This window comes from Coccinella septempunctata, chromosome 7 (genome assembly GCF_907165205.1).
Source record: "Coccinella septempunctata chromosome 7, icCocSept1.1, whole genome shotgun sequence".
NCBI lineage: Eukaryota > Metazoa > Arthropoda > Insecta > Coleoptera > Coccinellidae > Coccinella > Coccinella septempunctata.
In genome coordinates, this window is record NC_058195.1 from 7,007,676 (window position 1) to 7,035,420 (window position 27,745).

The 27,745-nt window shown below is 35.6% G+C and overlaps 1 protein-coding gene across 2 annotated transcripts in view; it reads right to left on the reverse strand.

The window, feature by feature from the left end:
• Positions 1 to 17,035, reverse strand: part of LOC123316834 (protein gooseberry-neuro-like) — a 98,983-nt gene extending 81,948 nt beyond the window's left edge. The window contains exons 1-2 of one of the 2 annotated variants that reach the window (XM_044903084.1): positions 16,832 to 16,986; positions 13,159 to 15,460 (exon numbers count right to left, since the gene is read on the reverse strand). In XM_044903084.1, the coding sequence (XP_044759019.1) occupies positions 14,221 to 15,351 (1,131 nt within the window). In that variant the 5' untranslated portion in view covers positions 15,352 to 15,460; positions 16,832 to 16,986 and the 3' untranslated portion in view covers positions 13,159 to 14,220. Of the gene's footprint in view, positions 1 to 13,158; positions 15,461 to 16,831 lie in introns of those variants that run through there. The other variant, XM_044903086.1, reaches the window with a different exon arrangement.
• Between the last annotated feature and the right edge of the window lie 10,710 nt (positions 17,036 to 27,745).

Sequence of the window (27,745 nt, forward strand, 5' to 3'; positions counted from 1 at the left end):
GATTAAAAAACAGGAATTGAAAAAGAAATAGTAACAGAAATGTTAATTGAAGGAAATATGTCTGGAATTTTCTGGTAAGTATAGGTTAGAAAATGATAAAATAAAATATCGTTGAAAATTCATATCGTTTTGATTTTATAAGTCCAGGAATTTTTTTTCCAAATATTGTTTGTGACATGCCGACATGCGAGAAAGACAAAACTACTAACGTAGGAACACTTCCTGCAAACGACAATTTTCATTTTTATTTCTAGACAAGAATCCTTCTATTACTACCAACACTCGGGTATTTTATTGATTTCTCCGGGATGGCTATCAACTGAAAATATAACCCTAATGCTTATTATCAGAAATCCAATTTTCTTTCGGAGTAGAGAGACATGAATCCTCATCATCCTTCTTCGTATATCAGCATAAAGCAGACGATTCTCTTGAGAAACCAATTACCGCTTTCTCAGTTTCCCTTAATGTATATTAATATTCAATATTCCTCCCCTTTTGAAGGAAATTTAATTTTCTATTACCGGGAAGTCGCCGACTACATAAAACAGTCTCCTATAATGGCCGCAGAATCAATGTTCTCCCTAATGGGGTAGCTACATACTACATCGAAAACAAGGGAAGTTAATTTCGATATTTAATACTAGAAGAGTTGCTCTTTTAAAATATGTATCACATTCAGATCTAAGAAAATTTTTCTGGGAGATACGAGGGTGTATTGATATCTAGTTAACCTAGACTTGTTCCATGCATAAAAAAATATTGCGTTACCATAACAACTGACAATAACTCATGTGTCAGTGTGAAGTTTGAGGAAAAAAGTAAACCAGAGTTACGCAATAAATTGAAAGAAAGAGGATGTCCACCGAAATTGTGAAAATCGAAAAATTGGAGTATCGAGCCATCATCAAGTACCTGTAGTTAAAAGGGTTAAGAGGTAAGCATATTTACGAAGATATACTTAATATCATTGGTGATCAATGTCCTTCGTATGCGACCGTGAAAAACTGGACTGCAAGCTTCAAAAGAGATAAATTATCCATTGAAGATGATGAACGATCGGGAAGGCTAGTTTCTGTGTCAGTCCCCGAAAATATCGATGCAGTTCATGACATGATTTTATGAGACCGTCGAATTGGGCTAAAAAGGATATCTGAAGCACTGAGTATTTCATAAGAACGCATTTATCATATAGTTCACGTCAATTTCGACATGAGAAAAATTGCTGCAAAAGGGATCCCCAAATGTTTGAATGTTGACCAAAAGCGTGCAAGGGTAGAAGCATCGCGTTCGATCTGTGCTCGATTTGAAAACGATGTAGACTTCTTAAATCGAATTGTTACTATGGATGAGACTTGGGTACATTTCTACGATCCAGAAACAAAGCAACAATCGATGGAATGGCAACACTCTGGTTCTCCGAGACCTAAGAAGTTTCGTGTCCAAAAATCTGCTGAAAAAGTTCTTACTTCAGTTTTTGGGATTGTCATGGAGTAGTCATGATTGATTTTTTGGATAAGGGTAGAACAATAATCGGAGATTACTATTCGACATTACTGATCACTCTACGGGAAAAAATGAAAGAGAAAAGACGCGGAAAGCTATCCAAAGGTGTTTTGTTTTTGCAGGACAACGCCCCTCCACACAAATCTCTTGTTGCCATGCAAAAAATTCGTGATTTAGGCTTTCAATTACTAGAAAACCCTCCTCATTCACCAGATTTGGCTCCATCCGACTATCATCTCTTTCCTCAACTGAAAAAAAGTTTAAAAGGTCGTAAATTTTCTTCCAACGAGGTAATGAAAGCTGTGGAGGTCTGGTTTTCAGAGCAAGAAGAAACATTTTTTTTTAAAGGTCTAGAGACGTTGCAGGTTCGCTATAATAAATGTATCCAATCAAGAGGAGAATATGTTGAGTAATGAAATATTTTGACATTGAAATTTTGTTTGGTTCTATAGTAGGCTAAGAATTTTTCGAAATATTTTCATACGTTTGTCGAAAAATTCCCAAAAAGATGGGGTCAGTTAAAAATTTATCAATACCGAACGGTTGCACCAAAGTCGATAGAATTTCGAGAGTTATTACTAGAAGAGTTGTTTTTTAGAATATGTATCACATTCAGAATTGACCTTCGAAAAATTCCCAAAACGAATGATCACACTTTTACCTCTACCTAAGAACCTGAAGATGTTACAGTCATAGCTAAAAACGTCAGCAACATGTGATAATAATAAAATAGGTCAGTTTCCTAACTTTCCCATTTTTTCATATCTCAGAAAATAATGATTATGCGGTCCAACCAATGTACTGTATGGTGGATGGACCCTTCTGAGAAAAGAACAACAAAATAGGCCAACAGTATACTCTATAATGAGTTTGCGGATGCTTTTAAACTTTCCTGATAGATTTCGTTGTTGCCATTGATCTTTGTCCAACCCTAAGTAGATTACTGTGTCAACTTGATTGACAACAGCACCGATCACATGTCATAACGTTGAGTTAAGAGGCCAGTAATCCTTTCTGTTTAAGGGATTACTTCCCTTAGCACGAGGTAAATTGCCAAAACTGTTCAGGACCTCAGGCTTCGATTATGATCCAGCGTTTGTTTGTTTTCTGACAACTCAATTTCAGTCGAAGAAGTTTCTATGGATTGTTGTACATCTCCGGTGTACTGTCAACAGTTCTTAGGTGTAAGTATATATGTATCCAAATTGTTTCGGGGGTATCTTTTTCAATGTGTTTGTTTCGTGCCGGAGTTGATCTTTTAATCCGATTTGGAGCTTCGGTTAGAAGTGACATAGGTAGTCGAGGGAAGGAGTATTTTGAAGTGGGAGGTTAAATTCCATTTTATGAAAACAATTCAAAAAGTTCCAGATGTAGTTTCGACATTTCTTCGTTGGATTTCACACCCTGTACAACAAAAGGAGCTTGAGGAAAAATATCCTGCGGAATTTCATGAAATAGCGGTATTTCCATGGCAATAAAATATATCGAGAAAATGGCTAAAACATCCCGAAAAAATTACATAACAATCCACCCAACATAAAGAAGAATTCTGTAGAGCTCTCCCTGTTTCTGAATTCTTACCCAAAAAACTGAACTTTTTCGCTTTCCTAAATTCACAACCTGTACAAAATAAGCTTCGAACCACTGGCAAAAAAATCTCCCGAGCTAATAACCTAACTATCCCTCAAGATAAAGAAAACTTGATAAGGCCTCTCGATATTATTAAATGCCAAAAAACTGAAAATTTTCGCTTTTCTATCTTCACACCCTGTGCAACAAGGAGAGCTGTAGCAGCAGTTACTTATAGATTAAGAATGGTACTTCAAACCCGTCCAAAATCGGCACAGAAATGCCAGTATAGCTAGAACTTAAAGGAAAACGCGAAGATGACCGAAGATGTTGACCTTATAACTTACCCAAAACTTTACTATTCTCAAATTCTTCTCGAAAAACAGAAATTTTTGGGTGTCCTGCATTCAACACCCAGTACAACAGAAAGGGATTGAGAAAGAATACCTACAAATGAAGCACTGCATCTTGGGGTGAAAATCCAACATCACCTAAGTAATGTCGAAGTTCTAACTAGTCAAACTTTGCAACTTTTTTGTATATACCTATATTTTAACAGTAGATTCTTGAGCTCAAATGAAACACTTTTTTCCCTAACCTTTTTTCCGAATCGACTCGACTATTTTAAAGATACAGGCTGTTGACAAACCATAAAAAAATGTTATTTTTAGTTCTACAGTCAGCGCCATGAGGCAGCGGTCGAATACTCTAATTCTATTAACTTTACAAAAAAAAGTTTGAAATAGAACTTTCCTCCTTTTAAGTAGAGCATCACATAAAATTATTCAGAACTATGGAAAGTGTTTCGTTTCTTCTGCACAGCTATCAACTTCGTTATTTTAAATGGAACACCCTATATATTTTCACATTTTTGAATTCCTTGTTGAATTTGAATATAAGTTTGATAACGCAACTAAGTCTGAATTTTCAACGGTTTTCGAGAAATTTGACTCTTTAATAATATTTTGACAGTTTGAGGTAATTACATAAAGGACTATAGCCCGTCCCTATTCTATGTAATTGATTCAAATTTGGACTGTGTCTAGTCAATAAATGAAACAAATTTTTTTTTTTTTTAACAACCATATTATACATAGAGTCCACGAAAATGTAGATCCATTATCAAAACAGAAATTCATGAAAATCTTAATTTTTTTAAATGGCAACCCATATTTTTTTTCTGTTCATTATTTGTAACAACTGAAAGCAAACAAGAAATGTTTAAATAATGAAGAGAGAAAAATATAGGTTGACATTTGAAAAAATGAAGATTTCGATGAATTTCTGTTTTGATAATGGATTTACGTTTTCGTGGACCCTGTATATAATATGGTTATTCAAACAGAAAATTTTCAGTGTTTCATTTATTGACTAGACACAGTCCAAATTTGAATCAATTACATAGAATAGGGACGGAGCTATAGTCCCTATATAGTCTATAGTAGATTTTGATGAATTTCTGTTTTGATAATAGATCATATACGTTTTCGTGGATCCTGTATATAATATGGTTATTTAAAAAGAAATTTTAAGTGTATCATTTATTGACTAGACACAGTTCAAATTTGAATCAATTACATAGAATAGGGACGGAGCTATATACCTTTATGTAAGTACCCCTCAAACTGTCAAAATATTAATAAAAAGTCAAATTTCTCGAAAATCGTTGAGAATTCTGACATAGTTGTGTTATCAAACTCATAATCAAATTCAACAGGGAATTCAAAACTGTAAAAATATATAGGGTGTTCCATTTAAAATAACGAAGTTGATAGATGTGCAGAAGTAACGAAACACTCTGTATAGTTTTAAATAATTTTAGGAGGTGCTCTATTTAAAAAGAGAAAAATTTTATTCGAAACTTTTTTTTGTAAAGTTAATAGAATTAGAGTAATCGACTGCGAACACCCTTGATAATGCGCCGGGTAATTTGATGTTCAAAAATGAAAATTGGGTACTTTGGCTGAATGCAACTCATATTCAAATTTAACGGGGAATTCAAAAATGTAAAAATATACACAGTGTTCCATTTAAAATAACGATGTTGACAGCTGTGTAGAAGAAACGAAACACTTTGAATAGTTCTAAATAGTTTTAGGAGATGCTCTACTTAAAAAGAGGAAAGTTTTATTAGAAATTCTTTTTTGATAAGTTAATAGAATTAGAGTAATCGACTGCGGACACCCTTGATAATGCGCCGAGTAATTTGATGTTCAAAAATGAAAATAATTGTGATATTTGGAAAATTGGGTACTTTGGCTGAATGCAACTCTGTTTAAAAGATCCACAGATGTAGTAGTGTCACAGATTTAGCTTGTTATTCTGAAGGGAATTCTGTTTTTCTAGGGATGGCACAGCCCATTATAAAAACTAAAAACGGCAATATCTTTTTATCAGGGCCGAATTAGAGAAAATGGTAGAGGAAAAAAGGGTTTCTTTTAACCTCAAGAACCTACTATTGAAAGATTTGTACGAGTCAAAGACTCACCCTTTATAAACTTTTTGGGGTTCGAAAAATTCAGTTTTCTGGGTATTTTCCCCACTCTTGCGGGCAACCGATGCTTCAGAGTCTGAAATTGGAAAGTTGACTTTCTGCAACTGTTAGAAAATCAAGTACATATTCCGTGGTTCATTACACAGATTCAGCAAATGATTCACAGAATGATAAAACTTGAATTCAGCATTTCAAAAAGAACTCTATTTCCATCCGGCCAATACCAATAATCCAGATCGTTCCGTCTCCGTTTTCCGAAACACGAAAAAGACCATAATCTCTTAGACCACGAACAGGTGACACTTGGCGCCGATATTTTCGGCCGACACGAAAGCGGGACGTACCTTTTGAGAGCGGCGAATCGACCAAGTCACGGATTTTAGTTCCGCAGAGTTAGGGAGGAATTCTCCTTCTAACTTTCGATGCACGCGGCTTTTGTGCGTCGTTTCGAGATCCATAAACCCGGGTAACTTCCTCGATAAAGCCGGGACTTGTCACGGCGAATTTGCATTGATTTCGGCCGATGTGCACATTCATTCCGAGGCATATAAATGGCAGATGGCCGTTTCTTGGGTTCGACAGCGAGCAAGGATCCTCCTGATCTTGATTTTTGGTCGGGTCGCGCTAGGTAAGCTGCTGGTGAATTCGATCAATCAAGGGAGATGAATGGGAAGCTCGGAATGGAAGAGATGCAGAGGTACTGGGTGGCAGAAAACAAAACACCCAGTATTAGAAGGGATTTTTAGGAATTTACTGTACAAATTTCAACAGTAGATTCTTGAGGTCAAATCAAACACTTTTTTCCTTTACCATTTTTTCCGAATCGGTTCGGTTTGAAAGATACAGGCTGTTGAAAAACCATAAAAAAAAATTATTTTTAGTTCTATCTCACAAACGGTTTTATCGAATGAAATGGATTTCGGAATATAGTTTTTCCTTTATTTGATGAATCTTTTTCGAGAACAGGATATTACCCGCGTCTTCCAGTTTTCTCATTATGACCATTACGTACCATAAAAATACCAAACATTCAAAGAATCCAACTCTTGAAACTAAGTTGAACGCCATCTAATGAATATTTGAACGTTTTGTAAAATAAAAGTGTTCTTCATATTTTCTCGTATAATGCGCCGTTTTCGAGTAATTTGATGTTCAAAAAAAATATATCTGTGATATTCGGAAAATTGGTTACTTTGGCTGAATGCAACTCTGTTTGAAAGATCCACAGATGTGTAGTGTCACAGATTTAGCTAGTTATTCTGAAGGTGCCAGGGGTGGCACATCTCATCATGAAAACTTAAAATGGCCATATCTTTTTATCAGAGCCGAATCGGAAAATATGGTAAAAAAAAAATGTTTCTTTTGACCTCAAGAATCTACTTTTAAAATAATTGTATGAGTCAAAGACTCACCCTGCATTGTTCTTAGTGAAGTCAAGAAAGGACCACAGTTATTCTCTTTCCTCGAAAAAAAAACTTTCTAGCCATGAAATCCATCTCGTTTTAAGTTTGAAATCAAATATCTGGGAATAACCCTGGACAGCAAGCTTATGTGTAATCAACTTCTTCTAGTAGTGTGATAAGGGCTTTAATGAAGTACCTGCAGAATTCTGTCCAGCAAAAATTGGGGCTATAACCCAAAAATACTGCAAACGACGTATTTCTTTATTGTAAGATCAAAAATAACCTATAAGGGGCAGTCTGGTTTGCTAAAGAAAGGCTGACAAGCATGAGTAAAATACTCGACAAGGTTCAAGTCTTGCCTATGTCTGCATCACTGGATTTATTAGAACATTCTCAACTAGAGCACTTGAAGTCATCACAGTCCTCACTCCTCTACATCTAGAGGGAGAAAGTCCACTCTCAGAGGGATGAGAGAATTAAACAGGCTTGGTGCAGAGAACAACTGAACTGGGCCTCGAATGGACTAACATTAACTTAAGTGATTAATCCATATTCTGTTTGGGGATGCATGATGACTTTGCAAGGGTGATAAGGCATGGTGAAAGACGAGGTCCTTAATTTTTTAGTGAAACGTGCCTCCAGATTTTTCCCCAACAAAAGACATATGGGACAATATAGGAGGAAGATTACTCTGTTTACCATATGATATCCTTGATTTGACATGAGGCAGAAATTGCCTGGGTTTCAGGAGGAAATCGACTATCTGATTAGGAGTATGGCCTGTTTCTGGACGTATAAGACATTGTGGAGGTTCAACACATTATTAAATTTTCCCTTTTTTCCTAGGGCTGGATGGATTCTGGGTATGGTAATCATAAGCACGAGAATAATAGTCGTACAAAAGCTTGCCAGAGCGTTTATCACTGGAATTATGAGAAGGTGCCCAACTAGAGCACTAGAGGTCATCACAGATCTTACTCCTCTACATCTAGTGATAGATAGGGTAACCTATGAAGCCATCCTCAGAATATCTAGGGAAGATACAGTTAATGAGAGAATTAGAAGCCAGAGAGCCTGGTGCTCTTTAAACAAGTACATCTCATCAGCGAACCTACCTAGTGATGTTATGATTAAAAAATTAGGCATTGAGAAGAACTTCAACAAGATGCTTCGTAAAAGGGAAGAATGGAAAAGGAATACACTGCCCAAAATTGAAAAGTTAATAACATTAAATGGTATACTGATGGTTCAAAAACTACGACAGATGCTGGCGATAGAATACGTGGAGCAAGCACCCAATGTACACTATGGTTAGGGTCCTGGTCGAGTGTTTTCAGAAATCGAAAGATGCATAGACATATGTGACATAGTGATCCATTTTGATGGTCAAGCCGCTATCAAAGCACTGAACTTCCATGTCATCGACTCAAAGCTGACATGGGAGTGCCGAAAAAAACTCAATGAAATAGACAAAAACAACGAGGTCTTTTTAGTCTGGGTTCCTGTTCACTCTGGGATCAAAAGAAGCGAGGAAGCCAACACACTCCACAGAGCACTTATAAGAACGAGTTTCTGTAGAAGGAAGAAACCAAAAGAGAAACGATCTGGAGGAATCTTCCAGGAATTGATCATTCCAACCAAAAAATTCCTCCAGAATGTTGAAACTGCAAGATCCAAGAAGTATTTGGATCTGAGCAAGAATAAGTCACACCACCTCACAAGACATTGTCTCCTTAGAAGCATATGAAGAGAGTGGGCTTATGGGAAACTGACAAGTGTGGATTCTGTGGGGGAACAGGAGGAAACTTCTGTTCACCTGGTTGAAGAATACTTCGCCATTGCAAACCTTCACAAGGAATGCCTTGGACGGGAAAGTTATAGGAGGAATGAAGGCTTCAAGTAGCCCTCTCAGATACTGGAACTGGAACTGGATGATGAGCTGTAGATGGCGTTGTGAGAACAGCTCTGATGGTAGGCACAGTAGACCTTGAAGTTGCAGTGAAATGTAAGCCCTTAACCAAACTATCAACCATAACTAGTATATATAGACTATATAGTATTTTTAAGTCAGTTTTGTCGTGAAATGCTCAGCGTTTTCTGCACAACTCCTTCATCGATGTAGGTACCGACATGAAGGCATTTTAAGTAGGTATAATTCGTGAAAAGATCGTGATTTCCAAACCGTGACGAGTCGATCACGTGTCGCAACGAGAACAAATGACCGCTTTGCAATCTGAACCAGATTCAACGTGACGTGTACTCGGATTACTGTTCGGTATTGCTCCGGTTCTGTGAAGTTATTCCGGTATATGTGCGTGGCCAATCATCGGGCGAACAGAATCGTCAGGGAATGTCGCACAGGTGTCTCTCTATGCGCCCATGGAGCTGGAAACTTGACTTGACTTGAATAAACAATTAACAGGACAACATCAATACATTGATATAATAATAATTAGGTATTTATTGCTACCTCAAGACATTTATAATGGGGCAAGTCAAATGAAAAATTGAAAAATCAATTTTCTGGAACTTATTCTAAGATTACATTCCTCCTGTAGTAAACTTTTCGCATTAATTCACTCAAACATAAAATTCTCAAATGCCACCACTTTTTTGGGTATCCCAATAGAAGGAAATTCTTTGTCATCCTCTTCATTCACAATCTTTCTGATTGTGGAAATATTCAGCTGAAATATAAGTCGTTTAGATTCAGATGAAACATTATATAAATTCTCTTACATTGAATATGTAACGTATTGTGGATTTTAGAATATCAGGGTACCTATAACTATTTGAATGAGTGGACCTAAATAGCACTTCCTGAAACCCTGCTTTCTCTCATTTTCAATCACTTTCGGCATTTTCGTGATATTAGTTGATATAAGTTGTGTCGACGGCGTTATGGCATTATCGACATTTCATGACCAACCGAGTGCTAAAATAAAAGTGAATGGAGTATAGAAATATCAACCAATAAATGAAAGCGTGAATGGAGAGTCCAAGACTCTTTTGTGAGTTTTCTGCGTTAATGCTCGGTCAGTAACACAAAGTTTTCAAAATATTGATGAATCTATTTGCGGTAAATCTGAGGCAGCTTACGTTGATCACCCCTGCATTCCATCCAGGCTTTCCGATCACCTATATCAAGCTCCTCGAGAACTCGTATACCGATCTGTACTTAATAGGAGTGAAATCGGCATAAATAGAAACTATGTACGGTATATTAACCAATATTGCAGGCCAATTCGTTCAACTCTTGCACCCTTCTCAGTTTCAATTTCCAGGTAAACCAAAGCGTTGGGGCTTTTCGCAACTATCCAATTAATAGCAGCCGTCATCCGTAAATATCTAATCAACAGTTTCAGAGTCTTGCACGTAAATCATTTCATGCACGTCCCAAGTGAACCCCGATTGAAGATTCCACGTAAGCTATATAGCTTACAAGTCACCTGGAGAGCGTTGCAGTGTAGTATTTGCTTGTGGAATTTTTCCAAAAACTTCGTTATGAAGTTTGTAAAGAATTTTGGAGCACCCTGTATATCCTACACCAAGTTTTGCTACACGAAACTCATCCTCGGGGTCTAAGTGACCTATTTCAAACATTTCAGATTCCCAATATATGAAATGTCTTTTCTATATGCCTATTTCATTGGATTCATATTTTCAATTTGGAAAACCGTTAATATCTCCGAAAGTATCAGGAATAAGGATAGGAACGTACTAGACAATATACTCAGATGGGAATAAAGAAGCGAAAAAAGTTATAATAAATAGGATAACCCATTTGAAGTATCTTTTTGGTGTAGGTTATATCTAAAGCTTCAACATCCACCTGTAACTTTTAGATATACTCCATTCAAATTCATTTTAGCAGTCGGTTGGCAATGAAATAATTTTCCCATGTTTTTGTAACTAGAATGGAGTAAGGTTGGCACTCATGAAATGTTGAAACGCCGTTGCCACAACTAATACCATTTTTCATTACGAAAATGCCGAAAGTGATTGAAAAAGGAGACAGAGTTTCAAGAAGTGCTATTTAGAATTCAGGTCCGCTCATTCAAATAGTTATAACCTGATATTCTAAAATCCACAATACGTCAGACAGTAGCGAACATAATCAATGTAAGAGAATTTATATAGGTAATGTTTCGTCTGAATCTAAACGACTTATATTTCAGCTGAATATTTCCACAAACAGAAAGATTGTGAATGAAGGGGATGACAAAGAATTTCCTTCTTTTGGGGACCCAAAAAAGTGGTGGCATTTGAGAATTTTATGTTTGAGTGAATTAATGCGAAATGTTTACTACAGGATTTTCGATGAATGTCATCGTAGAATAAGTTCCCAAAAATTTGTTTTTCTATTTTTCATTTGACTTGTCCTATACATAATAAATGTCTTAAGGTAGCAATAAATACCTAATTATTATTATTATTATATCAATGTATTAAGATGAACAGCCACAAATACGCGCCAGTTGTCCTGTTAATAAATTGTTCATTCATGTGAAATTTTTGTTCAAAGGTCATCTTGACTTGAAACTTCCTTTGAATCCTTTCAATTATATCGATGCAAGATGATTTTTGTTGAAGAATTTAACATTCTTGTAATTATCTGTTAGTTCCTTCGGGAGATACCCATTCCCAACCACTGCATCATATGAATTCCATCTTCTGGTTAATATGTTTGAAATCTACAACTGATTTAACGTATTCAAACTTTACCCAAAGAAGATAACGAACATTAACTCACCTCAAGCTAGTGCATATTATGAAATTATACTGATCTCTTGTATTTTCCATGCAAATAACTGGATTTGGTATGGCTTCAATCAGTTTGTATAAACTTCAATTATGTTCGTCACATATTTTCCGAAGAGATTCGACATTGCGATAAAATACGTAATAACAGAAACTTTCACGTAGAAAGAGCAACATAGCGTTGATTTAAAACCCAAAAATGTTTTGACAAGCTTCAAAACCCCACATTTTCGTACTAAACAGAGTGAAATGTGTCAAATTTCCATGGAAATTTGCATGGCCAACCGAGTGCTAAAATAAAAGTGAATGGAGTATAGGTTTAAGTCACTGATATTTCAAAGACTGTGTTTACGGCCAATTAAAATGCGCCCTGATGTTGCCGAGTTTGTAACAAATATCAAAGGAATCAGGACGATACTTTTTTCTAGATTTCTAGTGTTGGTCGCTGTCAATTAAAAGTCAGCCGGTATATTTCTTGCCGGGAAACCTTACAAGCCCGAAGTTGAAGAAAAACCTTTCTCCCGAAAATGTTATTCATGAAACAACCAGCAATTAATATTGATTCCTGTAGAATTATAGAATCGACGAACTCTCTCTCCTTCTGGTTCAGAAAAAATATCCAATTAGGCGATATCCTGCTGCGCTCGTTGGAATTTCGAACAATGAGACGAAGACCAATGTCGAATATAAGATTTTGTGTATCCTATGTATAGATGATCGCGCAAAAAGTGTTGGAATCATTTGGGCAGTTTTAATTTTTCTCGACAAAAAAAGGTAGTTTGTTTATCAAATAATAAAAAGTGTTTTGCCTTTGTTATAATGAATTAGAATGGACTGTGAAATTCCAATTAAAATGGTGTAAACTGCCTGAATTAAACTAGCCAACAAAAACCTCACTTGCCTTGCTTATATAGGGTGTCCCACGATGGATGGCTTTTCAGATGTTTATAGAGATCTATTCGCGCTGAAAATTTGTATGTTGGGGTTTTCGAATATGAACTTTCATACCCCTACAGCTTCTGATGATATCGGAAAAAATGTACAGAGTTTTTATGAGAATGTAAGGCCAAAGCCAAAACACAAGATTTCCCAATTATGAATAACATGCTTACATTTTTTATTATTTCAGTCGGTTCTACGTGGAAACAGAGGAGGGGTTACCTAAATAAATCCATGTACTTCAAACGAAAACTCTGAGAGTTGTGGAGAAATAACTTGAAATATGGAAAAACAGCATTTTTGAACTGCTTGATCAGTCTGTAACTCCCAAACGACACCTGTCCAATTTTTATTTACAGGACATCCTGAATAAGATTCCTTATGGAGTTTCTCTATTCAGGAAAATAATATCATAAGGGTTTTCGAGAATTTGAATATACAGTATACAAATCATTCAAATATCGACTATTTTCGAAGAAAAACAAATTGTCATAAAATTCCTTTAATTACCCATAACATTTTGGATAAAATCACATCATTTCTTATTATAATTCAATAAATGTACCTACAACAAGAGGCGAATATGTGTTGCAGTTTATTACGAGCTCAAAAATATATTTCAATCAAAAACGCAAACATTATAAAACCAAATAGTTCATTTTGGAATCAATCCAATCAAATTTCACTTGGTAGAGGAGGAAATGAAGATTAATTAAACAGTTTCAATATAGAAAGAGCAAATAAATGATTGTGCATGATAGCTAATTAAACCCAATTCTTTATGGGGATGTAAAAGTTCATGCCTCTGAATTATTTTGAAGTGAAAAATGTGAATATGAGCTTATTAGTCGATAGTCTAATACAGACTTCTCTCTTAAGAAAAATCTGTGGGAGGTACCTACTTCATTTCATTTTCCACACCCTTTGCAAAGAATTCTCTCAGAAAACATTTAATAAATAATTTTTTATGTGGAAAATATAATACTTCGTTATTCGGAAACTACCTAAGCAATGATTAGTACACTCTAGTCCATTAAGGTTGGCATATGAAAGTTCAACTGAAAAAATATACAGGGTGAGTCTCTGAGTTGTACTTATGTAGCAATATTTTAACAGAAGATTCTTGAGATCAGAAGAAACACTTTTTCTTTTTGTCATTTATTCCAATTCGGCTCAATTGAAAATCCATATCTCACAAACGGTTTTATCAAATGGGATGATTTTCGGAAAACAGTTTTTCATTGATGTGATGAATCTTCCAAATTTCCACGCACATCTTCCAGTTTCTTTATCATTTTCACTATACATAAAAATACATAATACGCCGTTTTAGAGTAATTTGATATTCCAAAGAGAAAAATGTATCTGTGGCTGAATGTAGCTCTGTTTCAAAGATCAAGAAATGTCATAGCTCACTATGAAAACGTGAAATGGCTATATATTTTCACCTAGTCCGAATCGAAAGAAATTATGAGGGATAAAAGTGTATTTTTTTGACCCCAAGATGCCACTGTTGAAATATATGTACAAGTAAAAGACTCAAAAAACTCACTTATCAACGGAAAACTTATAGGTTAGAGTATGATGATAAGTTTCCCCTGGATTAAGAACAGCCTTTGGAAAACCCGGATGGTTGATGGCATCAGGATAATTCTGCGTTTCCAAACAAAACGCCCCGTGCTTATAATAAGGCCCATCCTTCCCGACAATAGTCTTCAACCCCTTCGCGTCCCCTTTGTAATCCTTCGGAGCGTCCGGTATGCCGTTGGAAGTGTAAAACTGCACCCCCGGCTGATTCGAATACACCTCCAACACCCTCCCGGTACCCTGATGATGCACCCTGGCCACGAAACTCTCCCCCTGCTGCTCCCCCTTCGTGACGCAGAAATTATGATCGAAACCGTCGTATCCGGGTATTTTGTGGATAACCGTGCCCAGTATTCTCGGAATTCTGAGATCAAACACAGTACCCCCAACTGGAAGCAGAGCCCCTGTCGGTATAGAGTCTTTGTCAACGGCTGTCGTTTGATCGGCGTTTATAGAAACGACGTGTTTGTATAATTCTGCAGCTCCCTTGTTGTGTCCAGCCAGGTTGAAGTATGAGTGGTTGGTCAGATTGACGTAGGTTGGTTTGGTGGTGTAAGCCTTGAAATCGATCAGGAATTCGTTGGAGTCCGTCAGTTGGAAGGTGACGTTTGTGATCACGTCTCCAGGGAAACCTTCTTCTTTATCTCTGGACAGATAACTCATCACCACCTTCTTGCCCACTTTGGCGTGTTCCCAGTTCACCTTATCGAAACCCTTGAAGCCACCGTGAAGCTGATGGGGCGGCAGGTTCGGCGATACCCCGTAAGTGGTACCGTTGATGGTGAACCTCGCCTGGCCGATTCTGTTGGCTACCCTGCCGACTGTAGCCCCGAAATAGGGATTCAGAGGGTTCTGGTAGCCTTTCAGGTCTTTGAAGCCCATGACAACGTCTTCGACCACGCCGTTTTTGTCTGGTACCTTGATGGCTGTTATGGTGGCCCCGTAAGTGATGACTTCAACGCAAACTTTGCTGGAATTCGACCATGTGAACTTCCAAATGGGACTGGATTGGCCTGTCGTTTTATCCACGTATTGATCGTAGATTTCTTCATGGAGTTTGACACCGTCATCTTTTCCTTTGACGTGATCCATCGTTGACGACACTACGTAGACTGATGGAAAATTGATCGGCTTATAAATAAGTTATCACCAAATTTATGTAGATATGTTAGATATCTTTATCGATTGCTTGGTTTGGACGCTGGAAGAAAAGTTTCTTTATTAGAGACAAAGTTAAAATATGGCGACAACATTTCTGGATACCGGTGGTCGATAGAAGTTTTATTTCGAGTTTTGTGAAACTATCTCTTTTGACAGAACCCTAATATAACCAATGCCTTATAGGATGGAAAATGAACAAAATGAATCTGAATATAATTCGAAGAGTTTCATGTTTTCCTGAACAAATCTAACACTCTCAACGAAATTGCACATCTTTGAAAAAAACTATTGGAGGATCTTGAATTATACAGTTTTGTTTAGGAACTTGGCCTATCAACATTTATATACTGATTCTTTGACTCTTACAAATATTTTAACATCAGTATTGATTCTTGAGGTCAAAAGAAACACTTTGATTCGGCCCTGATAAAAAGATATGGCCATTTTAGACTTTCATAAGGAGCTGTGCCACCCCTGGAAAAACATAATTACTTTCAAAATAACGAGCTAAATCTGTGACACTGCAGATCTGTTATCTTTTAAAAAAAATTGTCTTCGGACAAAGTAGGTACTCAATTTTCAAATTTCAAAGATATTTTTTATTCTTGAACATCAAATTACTCCAAAAAGGCGCATTTTACGAGAAAGAAGAAGAAGAATTCTTTTATTTTGAAAAAAGTTTGAATATTCATTAGATAGCATCCAACTCAGTTTCAAGAATTGGGATATTTGAATTTTTGGTATTTTTATGGTCCGTTATGGTCATAATGAGAAAACTGGAAGACGTGGGTGATATCTTGTGTTCAAAAAAGATTCATCAAATAAAGGGAAAACTATATTCCGAAATTCATTTCATTCGATAAAACCGTTTGTGAGATAGAACTATAAATAACATTTTTTTATGGTTTTTCAACAGCCTGTATCTTTTAAACCAAGCTGATTCGAAAAAAATGGAAAAAATTGTATTTTTCACCTCAAGAATCTACTGTTAAAATATTTGTACGAGTCAAAGACTCACCCTATATAAAGAATATCACAGATTATAGCAAGTGATTCCCCCAATTTTTTCGTATATTTGTCTTGTTTGTGGCACTTACAAAACTACAGAAAATCAATCCTTCTATCAAGCTCCACGAATGCATTATTGATTTTAATTAGGTATACGAGATCCCTTGTAGAAATTCTGAAATATTACCCCAAAAATTCACAATATTTCATCTAGTTCTAGACAAAATAGAAATACATCGAAAATTCATCCAAATCCACCTATTTTTTGTATTTCAGTAGTAAAACGATCAGAATATGATATGAAGATGGCAAATAGATAACAAATACTCGAGTTTCAATAAAATATTATCGAATTCTTACTGTCAAATCAAATTACTCCAAGGAAAATGTTCAAACAACTCACCTGAGGTCAAAATTATTTTGTTGTTACGAAGCCAACCAGTCTTCGTTAGAGATAAATAAAACTGACCTTCATGAAGAATTCACAGATACGCAACCATAAATATTCATAGGAGATAAAAGTTCTACCAACGAAAATAACTACAAATAATTTGATAAAACTCGTTATCCTGTTATCGTAGATTAGGTACCAAGACTGTCAACATCACCTTCTCACGAATGATCAACATACTCAGAACAAGAATCAACCACAATCAAAAATTATATACAGTGTGAATCATTTGAATAGGTTTGTCTAGGTGGGTATCTAAAGGTGAAAATTTACGTTCAATTCATCAAAACAACAACAAACATAACTATCTTAGGACGTCTGAGAACTTCTAAGAAACTGATGCTCATGAAGCTTGACTTGATTTTGTTATTTTATGACCATGAAACACAAAGAGTCACGTCTTCTGTACTATAAATAATCGGAGATACATTTGTTAGCACTGTAACTCAACCGTTTTTACCCTTCCAAATCGATATTGTTTAAGGATTCTTCACTACCTTACAATATCAAAGGGAACACTTTTTATGTTTATTATTATATGATTGACTATGAAATTCGTTTCCGTTTTGCCTTTGTAGAATGATGTGTTAGGAGTTGATCATAAACGCGAAAAAAGAATTTTAACAGGTCGCTAGAAGGCAGAAGAAGAATAAAATCTTTTTTACCACTCAAAATATCTCAGGAATTGCTCTATAAAATTTTGCTTAACTAGCAAACGTTCATGAAATAGGAAAACTATTATAAGTCAACTCCGTTACATTTCTACATGAATCAGAACTATACAGTTAGATCCATTCATTTCCTAACACTCTTTGTAATCGAATAACAATTTGTGATTGAAGTTTGCAAATTTTAAGATGGGAATCTGAATTTATGGCTTCATTTTCGAATGGAAAGTACATTCAAACAATCCTAAATTCAAGGAAACAGTAGAAAATTAAAGGAATGTAGGTAATGTCTTTTTGGGTAATTTAACTTATTTTTATTGGAAAAAACTTATAACAAACATCTACTGTTAAAATATATGTAGGTACAAGTCTCGCCAAAGAGTTGATGAGTCAATGGAGAATTGCGGTCCAGAGAACTCTTCAAAATGAAGTGGAAATTGAGAAATGGAGAAACAAAAATTCTATTTTCCCTTGAAGAGTGTCAGATATATGATAATATGGTGGTATTTAAACCAAAAACAAAACTATCTTTGATTTACCGAATTTCTTTCAAGTTAGACACTGTATAATCAAATAAACAACGAATAGTGTTATGCTATGCAGGGTGTTCCTAAATTGGAGGTACAAATGAAAAGAGGATATTCCTTGAGTAATTTTAAGAAAAAAAGTCTCATAATAATGGGACAGATACAGGATGTTAAACTTATAATTTTTTTCTGGTTTTTCTCTTATAGTATCTACGAGTTATTAAACTGAACTTTGGCATAAATATTATAATTGATAGTTAGCAAATCTGGAACACAGTCTCCTGTTTTACCTCAGAACTTTTTTTGGTAAACCACTGTTAATTTGAAAAACTGTAAAAAGAAGCTTTGTTGTTATACTAAACTTTATGGTTTCTTGTAGATTTGTCGTATCTACTACCGATTTCGAGAAAAAAATTTTGAACGATTCTTTCAAAACCCTAAGAAAAGTCCAAATTGTCATAAAAATTCAGTTAGTAAGCTGTGGTGAACAAATTCATTGTTAGTTTTGAGACATCAAATTAAACTCGGTATTTCTAATAATGAATGTTTTGACAACTTGTTTTGATCCAAAAATTCAAACTGTAAACCCTGTTAATGGAACTTTTTCTTAGAATTACTTAAGGAATCTCCCCTTTTTATTTGTACCTTCAATTTTGGAACAATCTGTATTGTAATAGATGATAAAGTGGAATAGAAATGAAGGATCTTCATCGAAATGATTAATTGCCTTGAAGGACCATAATTTTGATGGTTCCATTTCCCTATGGTTTCTCGAAAGTACCAAAATCGGTGGCGAATTTTCATAATCCAGTGTCCAAATCAATTTCGAACACAACAAATCGGCATCAGGTAAACCGCAAAGTATTATCTTGAAGATGCGATTATTGCGCTATATGAATACCAAAATTAGCCATGAGACAACCTTAACAATCCGTACCGACCTAATATAAGAGCTACGACCTACGTCCACCCAGAAAAAGGACCATAGAAAAGGGAAGTCCTTATGGAGGATGTTGCAGATTCAATTTTCGACAACGAGCCGTATCCTAACGTAATTTCCATACATATTTCGTACGGAGAATCAACGGAAAAATAACCATTAGTGCCTGTTTAAATTTTCCATGGATCGGATGTCGGTTCCAACCCCTGCGGACGGCTGCGCCATTTTTTTCACGTATAACAAACGCTACCCGAAAAAAGGACAGCGCGATCGTATCGTAGTAGGCGATGAAAAGAGACCGTGATATATTTAGCGTTCAGCTGTTTGTTAAGCACGCTTCACGGTGAATTTTGATTCGGATTTCCATGTCTTTTCAATGTTGATTATCACGGGTGTCGGGGGGCCACCCTGTAACATCCAGCGTCTACCACCCAATGAAAAATGGCGACTAACCCTCGTACACGGTATTTGCTTTTGTTATATTATTATTGGGGGTTCGAAAAGTAGGGTGATGCATTAGCCTGGATATTGTGCGCCAATGATATACGTTCTCATACGCTGTACTATTGTTCGTGGGGCTTAGCGATGCAGACTTCTGTGTGAAATTGTTGATGATATTCGCCGACAAAAGTTAGCAGGCTCCTCGTTAAAATCAGCTACATAACCCCATGATTCTTCATAATTACAGCTCAAATTTAGCGTCACGCAGCTTATTGAAGTGTTTCTTCTATGAGCAATACGACAATTACAGCCAAAATTTCACCAATTACAGCCAAAACTTCACCAATTACAGCCAAAACTTTACCAATTACAGCCAAAACTTCACCAATTACAGTCATATTTTATAGAATGAGATATTACTGCCAATAAATGTGGAAAATTCCTTATTGGTACTATCTAGTAACGATGGGTCCCCAACAGCTTATATTACTTTTAATGTTACACTGTTTTCCGCAAATAACGATCAAAAAAATTACACATTATTCGAAAAATTCCTTCCATGACCTACATACCAGTTTTGGAAGAAATAAAGCCATTATTCCATAGGTTCAAGATCTCACCATCCATTTTTCAATATTTCAATTCTCAAAAAATTACCGCCATAATTTCACTTAACGATTGGAAATAATTGATACATATACTGTTCACTAAGCAATTTTGAAGAACTAGTTATGGAAGGCCACATCAAATTAGTTACGCCATGCATGAGCAATAATAAGAATTACAGCCAAAATTTCGCCATACGTCAAATATAGAGTCATTATTTGTCTCTACTTCGAAAGGTATTCAATTCGAAATACAGTTTACAAATAATTACAGCCATATTCCAAGAGTTGAGTGAGATATTAAGGCCAATAAATATGGAAAGTTTCCTTCTTCATACAATTTAGTTTTGGTGAAAAAAATCAATGGGTCAGTATCATTTTTTGCTCTAACTTCAGTATCAAAAATATATTATAGCCAAATAATCAATAAGGAAATTATAGGTACACCCCATTCAAGATACCTTCTACACTTTTTGTAGTAATTCTTCAGTCAACCATACAATTCCCGAAGATTTACTCCGATATATGTACAGGGTGGGCGAAATTCGTTGTCTACTAAAGCTATCTCGAGAACTATGAGAGGTAGAAGAAAATAGGTGACACTCCCGATCTCTTTTTCAGAGAAACAAAGATTGGCGAAAACCGTAGCCTACTAAGATTCTTCGTTTTTGAGTTATCAACAAAATATTAGATTTTGACGATTTGGAAAAGTTTTCATAACTGTTTCGTCTTTAAAGTTACAGATCTGAAACTTGATCCTTCTTAGGCACTGTTATGCTCAGAATCTACTGACAAAAGATTTTTTCCAATTCAAAAATAACAAATTCAGTAAAAGTGTGCATTTAAAAAAACGTAAATTCTCGTAATGATTCGAAATTAAAACATATTTTGAGCTCGTTAGAAGATTCTACGTGAAAAAGTGCCTGTAGAAGGTTCAAGTTTCAGATCTGTAACTTCAAAGACAAAAAAGTTATGGGAACTTTTCGGAATCGTCAAAATCCCATTTTTGCTAATAACCCAAAAACGAAGAATCGAAGGAGGCTATGGTTTTTACCTTTCTTTGTTCCTCTGAAAAAGAGCTAGGAAATGTATCATTCGTTTTCTTCTAGCTCTTATAGTTCTCGAGATCCCCTCAGTAGACAACGAATTTTGCCCACCCTGTACTTTACTGAATGAAAAGTTACTCAATCAAACTACGAAAGATATACAGTAATAATTTCAGTAAACTGTGAGAAGACCAATAATATGGATACCTATTTGAACTCTCATTCACATTCATAAATCAATAAAATTTTCAAAGAATTACAGCCAAAGCTTTACTGTACGATGTAAAATCACAACATTAAAATTTATTCAGCATAGTTTTCTTATGGCCCATTCAACTTGAATGAATTTTCCTTGTAGGCACGAATATTTTCGACGAGACAAATCACAAAATTACAGCCAAAATCATTTCTTCTTTAGCTTGGGGAGAATTACAGCCAAATGTTTCGGGTACCATGAAAATTACAGGCATAAGGTTATGTATTTATGAATTACCATGGATTGAATTAGCCCTGTGACCTATGCAGGTTCCCAATTCTAACTGCAACTGCAAATTACCTAGCCTTTCCCCCAAAATAACTATTTCTGCTGAGAGACAAGTCTGTAAATGTAAGAAGTGTATAATTGCATATATTTATCGGTTACTAAACGAAAAACTCTGAACGGCACAAAACGATTTTTTATCGGATTATACCTATCCCTATAAAAACCCGTACAAGAAAATTAATTACACCAATTTCTCGTCTAATTGGAATTAAGAGTGGCCTAAGTTCGACCAAGGCCACCGCTGTTTTTGACGGACGCTTCTTCTCTTGCGTGTCCCATAAATTCATCAGAATGTCAATGTTTTTTTTTTCGCTCTGACGTTTTCAATAAAAGCTTATGAGACGAGCGAGGGGTGAACACAGTCAAAGCTCTCCTACCTGCGTTGAATTATAATTTTGACTTGTTGAGATATTAGGTCGATTTATTCTCTGATGGAGTCAGCGCATTTTCCACGTTCTCGTTATTCAGATAAGGAAAAGGGCCTTATTCCCACGAGGAGAAGATACCGAACCAACTGTTGCCTTAAAATTTCCATGGATTTTGTACTTCTTAAAACCATTTGTAGAGATAGATAACAATCCTTATGTACCTAATAAGACCAGCATCATAAAAAGGACCAAAAAGTGTAAAGAAAGTGGTTCGAACACCTACTTCTATTCTGAAGATCAAGTTTTTATCATTCGTTTCAAGATGGCGTTGTTTTTCCTTACATTTTTGTGTATTATCAATTACAAAACATGACCGAATCTGGTATACTTGTGTAATACAATCAACAGAATACTTGTTAAAGGAAAAATTGCAATTTACAATTTCTAAATCCATTTTTAAGTGCTTTCTTCCTTAGGGACGTCTGACTACAAACAATGATTTATAAATCAAGATGTACAGGTGGACCAACTCAATGATTCATTTATTTTAGGACAATTATTGAAGCAGATAACGATAATGTTGAAATTACGATGGAAACACTACATTCAGGGTGTTTTTCATTGGTTTGGAGTTAAATGAAGCCTCACTGAGACCGGTTCTGATTTTGTCGAATTATATTGCTTTGTTTCATTGAAACTAACAACTTTAAGCTAAATATAAATTTTCAGTAGAATCGATTGAGAATTTCAGGAGATATAGCAAACGAAAATTTGAGAAATTTCAGGAAAGATTGTCATTTACTAAAATTATTGATGGCATCATATCCGTAAAATATTTTGTTACATCAAAACTGTCTTCGATCAAGTGAAGTCATTCCAAATTAGAAACACTTTTTTCCTATGCCATTTTTTCAGATTCTGCTCTTATGAAAAGATATAGCCTTTCAAGTTTTAATTATGAGCTCTGATGCCACCCCTGGAAAAACAAAATTATCTTCAGAATAACTAAGAAGCTAAATCTGTGACACTACACATCTCTGGATCTTTTAAACAGAGTTGTATTCAGCCAAAGTACCCAATTTTTCAAATTTCACAGATACTTTTTAATTTTTGAACATCAAATTACTCGAAAACGGCGCATTATACGAGAAAATATGAGGAATACTTTAATTTCACAAAACGACCAAATATTCAATAGACAGCATCCAAGTCAGTTTCAAGAGTTGGGTTCTTTGAATTTTTATGGTACGTAATGGTCATAATGAGAAAACTGGAAGACGTGGGTGATATCTTGTATTCGAAAAAGATTCAACAAATAATTGAACAACTATATTGTGAAATTCATTTGATTCGATGAAACCGTTTGCGAGTTAAAACTAAAAACAATTTTTTTATGGTTTTTCAACACCCTGTATCTTTAAAGCCGAGCCGATTCGGAAAAAAATGGTAGAGAAAAAGTGTTTCTTCCGACCTCAAGAATCTACAGTTGACATATTTCTACGAGTCAAAGACTCACCCTGTATAAGGATTAATCACCTTGATCTACAACTTCCACTAAATCCTACCGCATTCAAATGAGTCTCCCGAGGATGCTCAACTGTTCCGTACAATTAACAAATGAGGTATAATTTGTTTACCGTAAAAAATTAAAAAACTCTCGGGTGGGATACAGAAATTAATCTGCTACAAAATTATTCCTTTATTAATAACGCGCCTGGTGATTTTTCAATTCTCACTCCCTGGCCACAAACAGCGTATAATTTTCGGTCAGAATTAGAGATGGGATGAAACGAAAGATCACACCGAAATATACAAGCATAATAATGGGGCAAGAAATTGATTATTGATGCTCTAAAATAGATGCCGACGTTTGGACCTTGTTCATGAATAATTTCAGGGATTATCAACTTCAAAGCTAATATATTAATGGCAGGAAGGTGTTTGGAGTTTGACCCACAAAAATGTTTAAAGGTGATTTCGGTGAAATATTGTAGTTTCGGAAAGATGTCAGTTTATTATTTTTCCACTTTCCATTTTCGTATTGACTTCGAAGAGCTCTCTGGAGTGCAAGTTCTCTATTGAATCGGGAACTGTTTGGTTTTCTGGAATCTACATCTATGCACTTCATATTCTAGGACAGTAGTTGGACAACCTGGTTTTTGGGAAGAAGTGCAAATAGATCATTTTAGGCGGTCTACCCCCTTGCTCATTATTTACCCAAAAAATGGAGATTTTCGAAATCGAGTTTTTGTGCTAGGGTGGAAGCCTTGGCAACGCTGATTATATAACCGGAAATCCCAATTCGATCAGACGAATATAACAGGAGATATCGCAGATTGAAAATTGCAATTTTTGAAAAATGCCATTTTCAAGATGAAAATCTAAACCAAGGGAGATAGGCTCTCGAAATTGTTCGCAATAGATTCGGCGTGTTCGAAAACCTATATTTCCATATCTAAATTTCGGATATCTGGGCCTGTTTACGAGAAAATAATTTTTTTTGTTTTTTCCACTTTTCATTTTCGAGTTGACATCGGAGAGTTCTCTGGAGTGCAATTCTCTATGGAATCATCAACTATTTGGTTTTCTAGAATCCTCAAAACAAATTCCATGCACTCCATATCCTAAGACAGTAATAGAACATCCTGATTTTCAGACAGACTAGCAAATATGTCATTTTAGGGGGGTCTAACCCCTTGCTCATTTTTGACCCAAAAAATCGAGATTTTCGAAATAGAGTTTTTATGCTAGGGTGAAAGCCTAGGCAACGCTGATTATATAACCGGAAATCCCAATTCGATCAGACGAATATAACAGGAGATATCGCAGATTGAAAATTGCAATTTTTGAAAAATGCCATTTTCAAAATGAAAATCTAAACGAAGGGAGATAGGCTCTCGAAATTGTTCGCAATAGATTCAGCGTGTTCGAAAACCTATATTTCCATACCAAAATTTCGAATATCTGGCCCTGTTTAGGAGAAAATAATTTTTTTTGTTTTTCCACTTTTCATTTTCGAGTTGACTTCGAAGAGCTCTCTAGAGTGCAATTCTCTATTGAATCATCAACTGTTTGGTTTTCTAGAATCCTCAAAACAAATTCTATGCACTCCATATCCTAAGACAGTAATAGAACATCCTGATTTTCAGACAGAGCAGCAAATAGGTCATTTCAGGGGGGTCTTACCCCTTGCTCATTTTTGACCAAAAAAATCGAGATTTTCGAAATCGAGTTTTTATGCTAGGGTGAAAGCCTAGGCAACGCTGATTATATAACCGGAAATCCCAATTCGATCAGACGAATATAACAGGAGATATCGCAGATTGAAAATTGCAATTTTCGAAAAATGCCATTTTCAAGATGAAAATCTAAACGAAAGGAGATAGGCTCTCGAAATTATTCGCAATAGATTCAGCGTGTTCGAAAACCTATATTTCCATACCAAAATTTCAAATATCTGGCCCTGTTTAGGAGAAAATAGTTTTTTTTGTTTTTCCACTTTTCATTTTCGAGTTGACTTCGAAGAGCTCTCTGGAGTGCAATTCTCTATGGAATCATCAACTATTTAGTTTTCTAGAATCCTCAAAACAAATTCTATGCACTCCATATCCTAAGACAGTAATAGAACATCCTGATTTTCAGACAGAGCAGCAAATAGGTCATTTTAGGGGGGTCTTACCCCTTGCTCATTTTTGACCAAAAAAATCGAGATTTTCGAAATCGAGTTTTTATGCTAGGGTGGAAGCCTAGGCAACGCTGATTATATAACCGGAAATCCCAATTCGATCAGACGAATATAACAGGAGATATCGCAGATTGAAAATTGCAATTTTTGAAAAATGCCATTTTCTGGATGAAAATCTGAACGAAAGGAGATAGGCTCTCAAAATTGTTCGCAATAGATTCAGCGTGTTCGAAAACCTATATTTCCATACAAAAATTTCGAATATCTGGCCCTGTTTAGAAGAAAATAATTTTTTTTGTTTTTCCACTTTTCATTTTCGAGTTGACTTCGAAGAGCTCCCTGGAGTGCAATTCTCTATGGAATCATCAACAATTTAGTTTTCTAGAATACTCAAAACAAATTCTATGCACTCCATATCCTAAGACAGTAATAGAACATCCTGATTTTCAGACAGACTAGCAAATATGTCATTTTAGGGGGGTCTTACCCCTTGCTCATTTTTGACCCAAAAAATCGAGATTTTCGAAATTGAGTTTTTATGCTAGGGTGGAAGCCTAGGCAACGCTGATTATATAACCGGAAATCCCAATTCGATCAAACGAATATAACCTGAGATATCGCAGATTGAAAATTGCAATTTTTGAAAAATGTCATTTTCAAGATGAAAATCTAAACGAAGGGAGATAGGCTCTCGAAATTGTTCGCAATAGATTCAGCGTGTTCGAAAACCTATATTTCCATACCAAAATTTCGAATATCTGGCCCTGTTAAGGAGAAAATAATTTTTTTTGTTTTTTCACTTTTCATTTTCGAGTTGACTTCGAAGAGCTCTCTGGAGTGCAATTCTCTATGGAATCATCAACTATTTGGTTTTCTGGAATACTCAAAACAAATTCTATGCAGTCCATATCCTAAGACAGTAATAGAACATCCTGATTTTCAGACAAACTAGCAAATATGTCATTTTAGGGGGGTCTTACCCCTTGCTCATTTTTGACCCAAAAAATCGAGATTTTCGAAATCGAGTTTTTATGCTAGGGTGAAAGCCTAGGCAACGCTGATTATATAACCGGAAATCCCAATTCGATCAGACGAATATAACAGGAGATATCGCAGATTGAAAATTGCAATTTTTGAAAAATGCCATTTTCAAGATGAAAATCTAAACCAAGAAAGAAAGGCTTTCGAAATTGTTCGCAATAGATTCGGCGTGTTCGAAAACCTATATTTCCATACCAAAATTTCGAATATCTGGCCCTGTTTAGGAGAAAATAATTTTTTTTGTTTTTCCACTTTTCATTTTCGAGTTGACTTCGAAGAGCTCTCTAGAGTGCAATTCTCTATTGAATCATCAACTGTTTGGTTTTCTAGAATCCTCAAAACAAATTCTATGCACTCCAAATCCTAAGACAGTAATAGAACATCCTGATTTTCAGACAGAGCAGCAAATAGGTCATTTCAGGGGGGTCTTACCCCTTGCTCATTTTTGACCAAAAAAATCGAGATTTTCGAAATCGAGTTTTTATGCTAGGGTGAAAGCCTAGGCAACGCTGATTATATAACCGGAAATCCCAATTCGATCAGACGAATATAACAGGAGATATCGCAGATTGAAAATTGCAATTTTCGAAAAATGCCATTTTCAAGATGAAAATCTAAACGAAAGGAGATAGGCTCTCGAAATTATTCGCAATAGATTCAGCGTGTTCGAAAACCTATATTTCCATACCAAAATTTCAAATATCTGGCCCTGTTTAGGAGAAAATAATTTTTTTTGTTTTTCCACTTTTCATTTTCGAGTTGACTTCGAAGAGCTCTCTGGAGTGCAATTCTCTATGGAATCATCAACTATTTAGTTTTCTAGAATCCTCAAAACAAATTCTATGCACTCCATATCCTAAGACAGTAATAGAACATCCTGATTTTCAGACAGAGCAGCAAATAGGTCATTTTAGGGGGGTCTTACCCCTTGCTCATTTTTGACCAAAAAAATCGAGATTTTCGAAATCGAGTTTTTATGCTAGGGTGGAAACCTAGGCAAC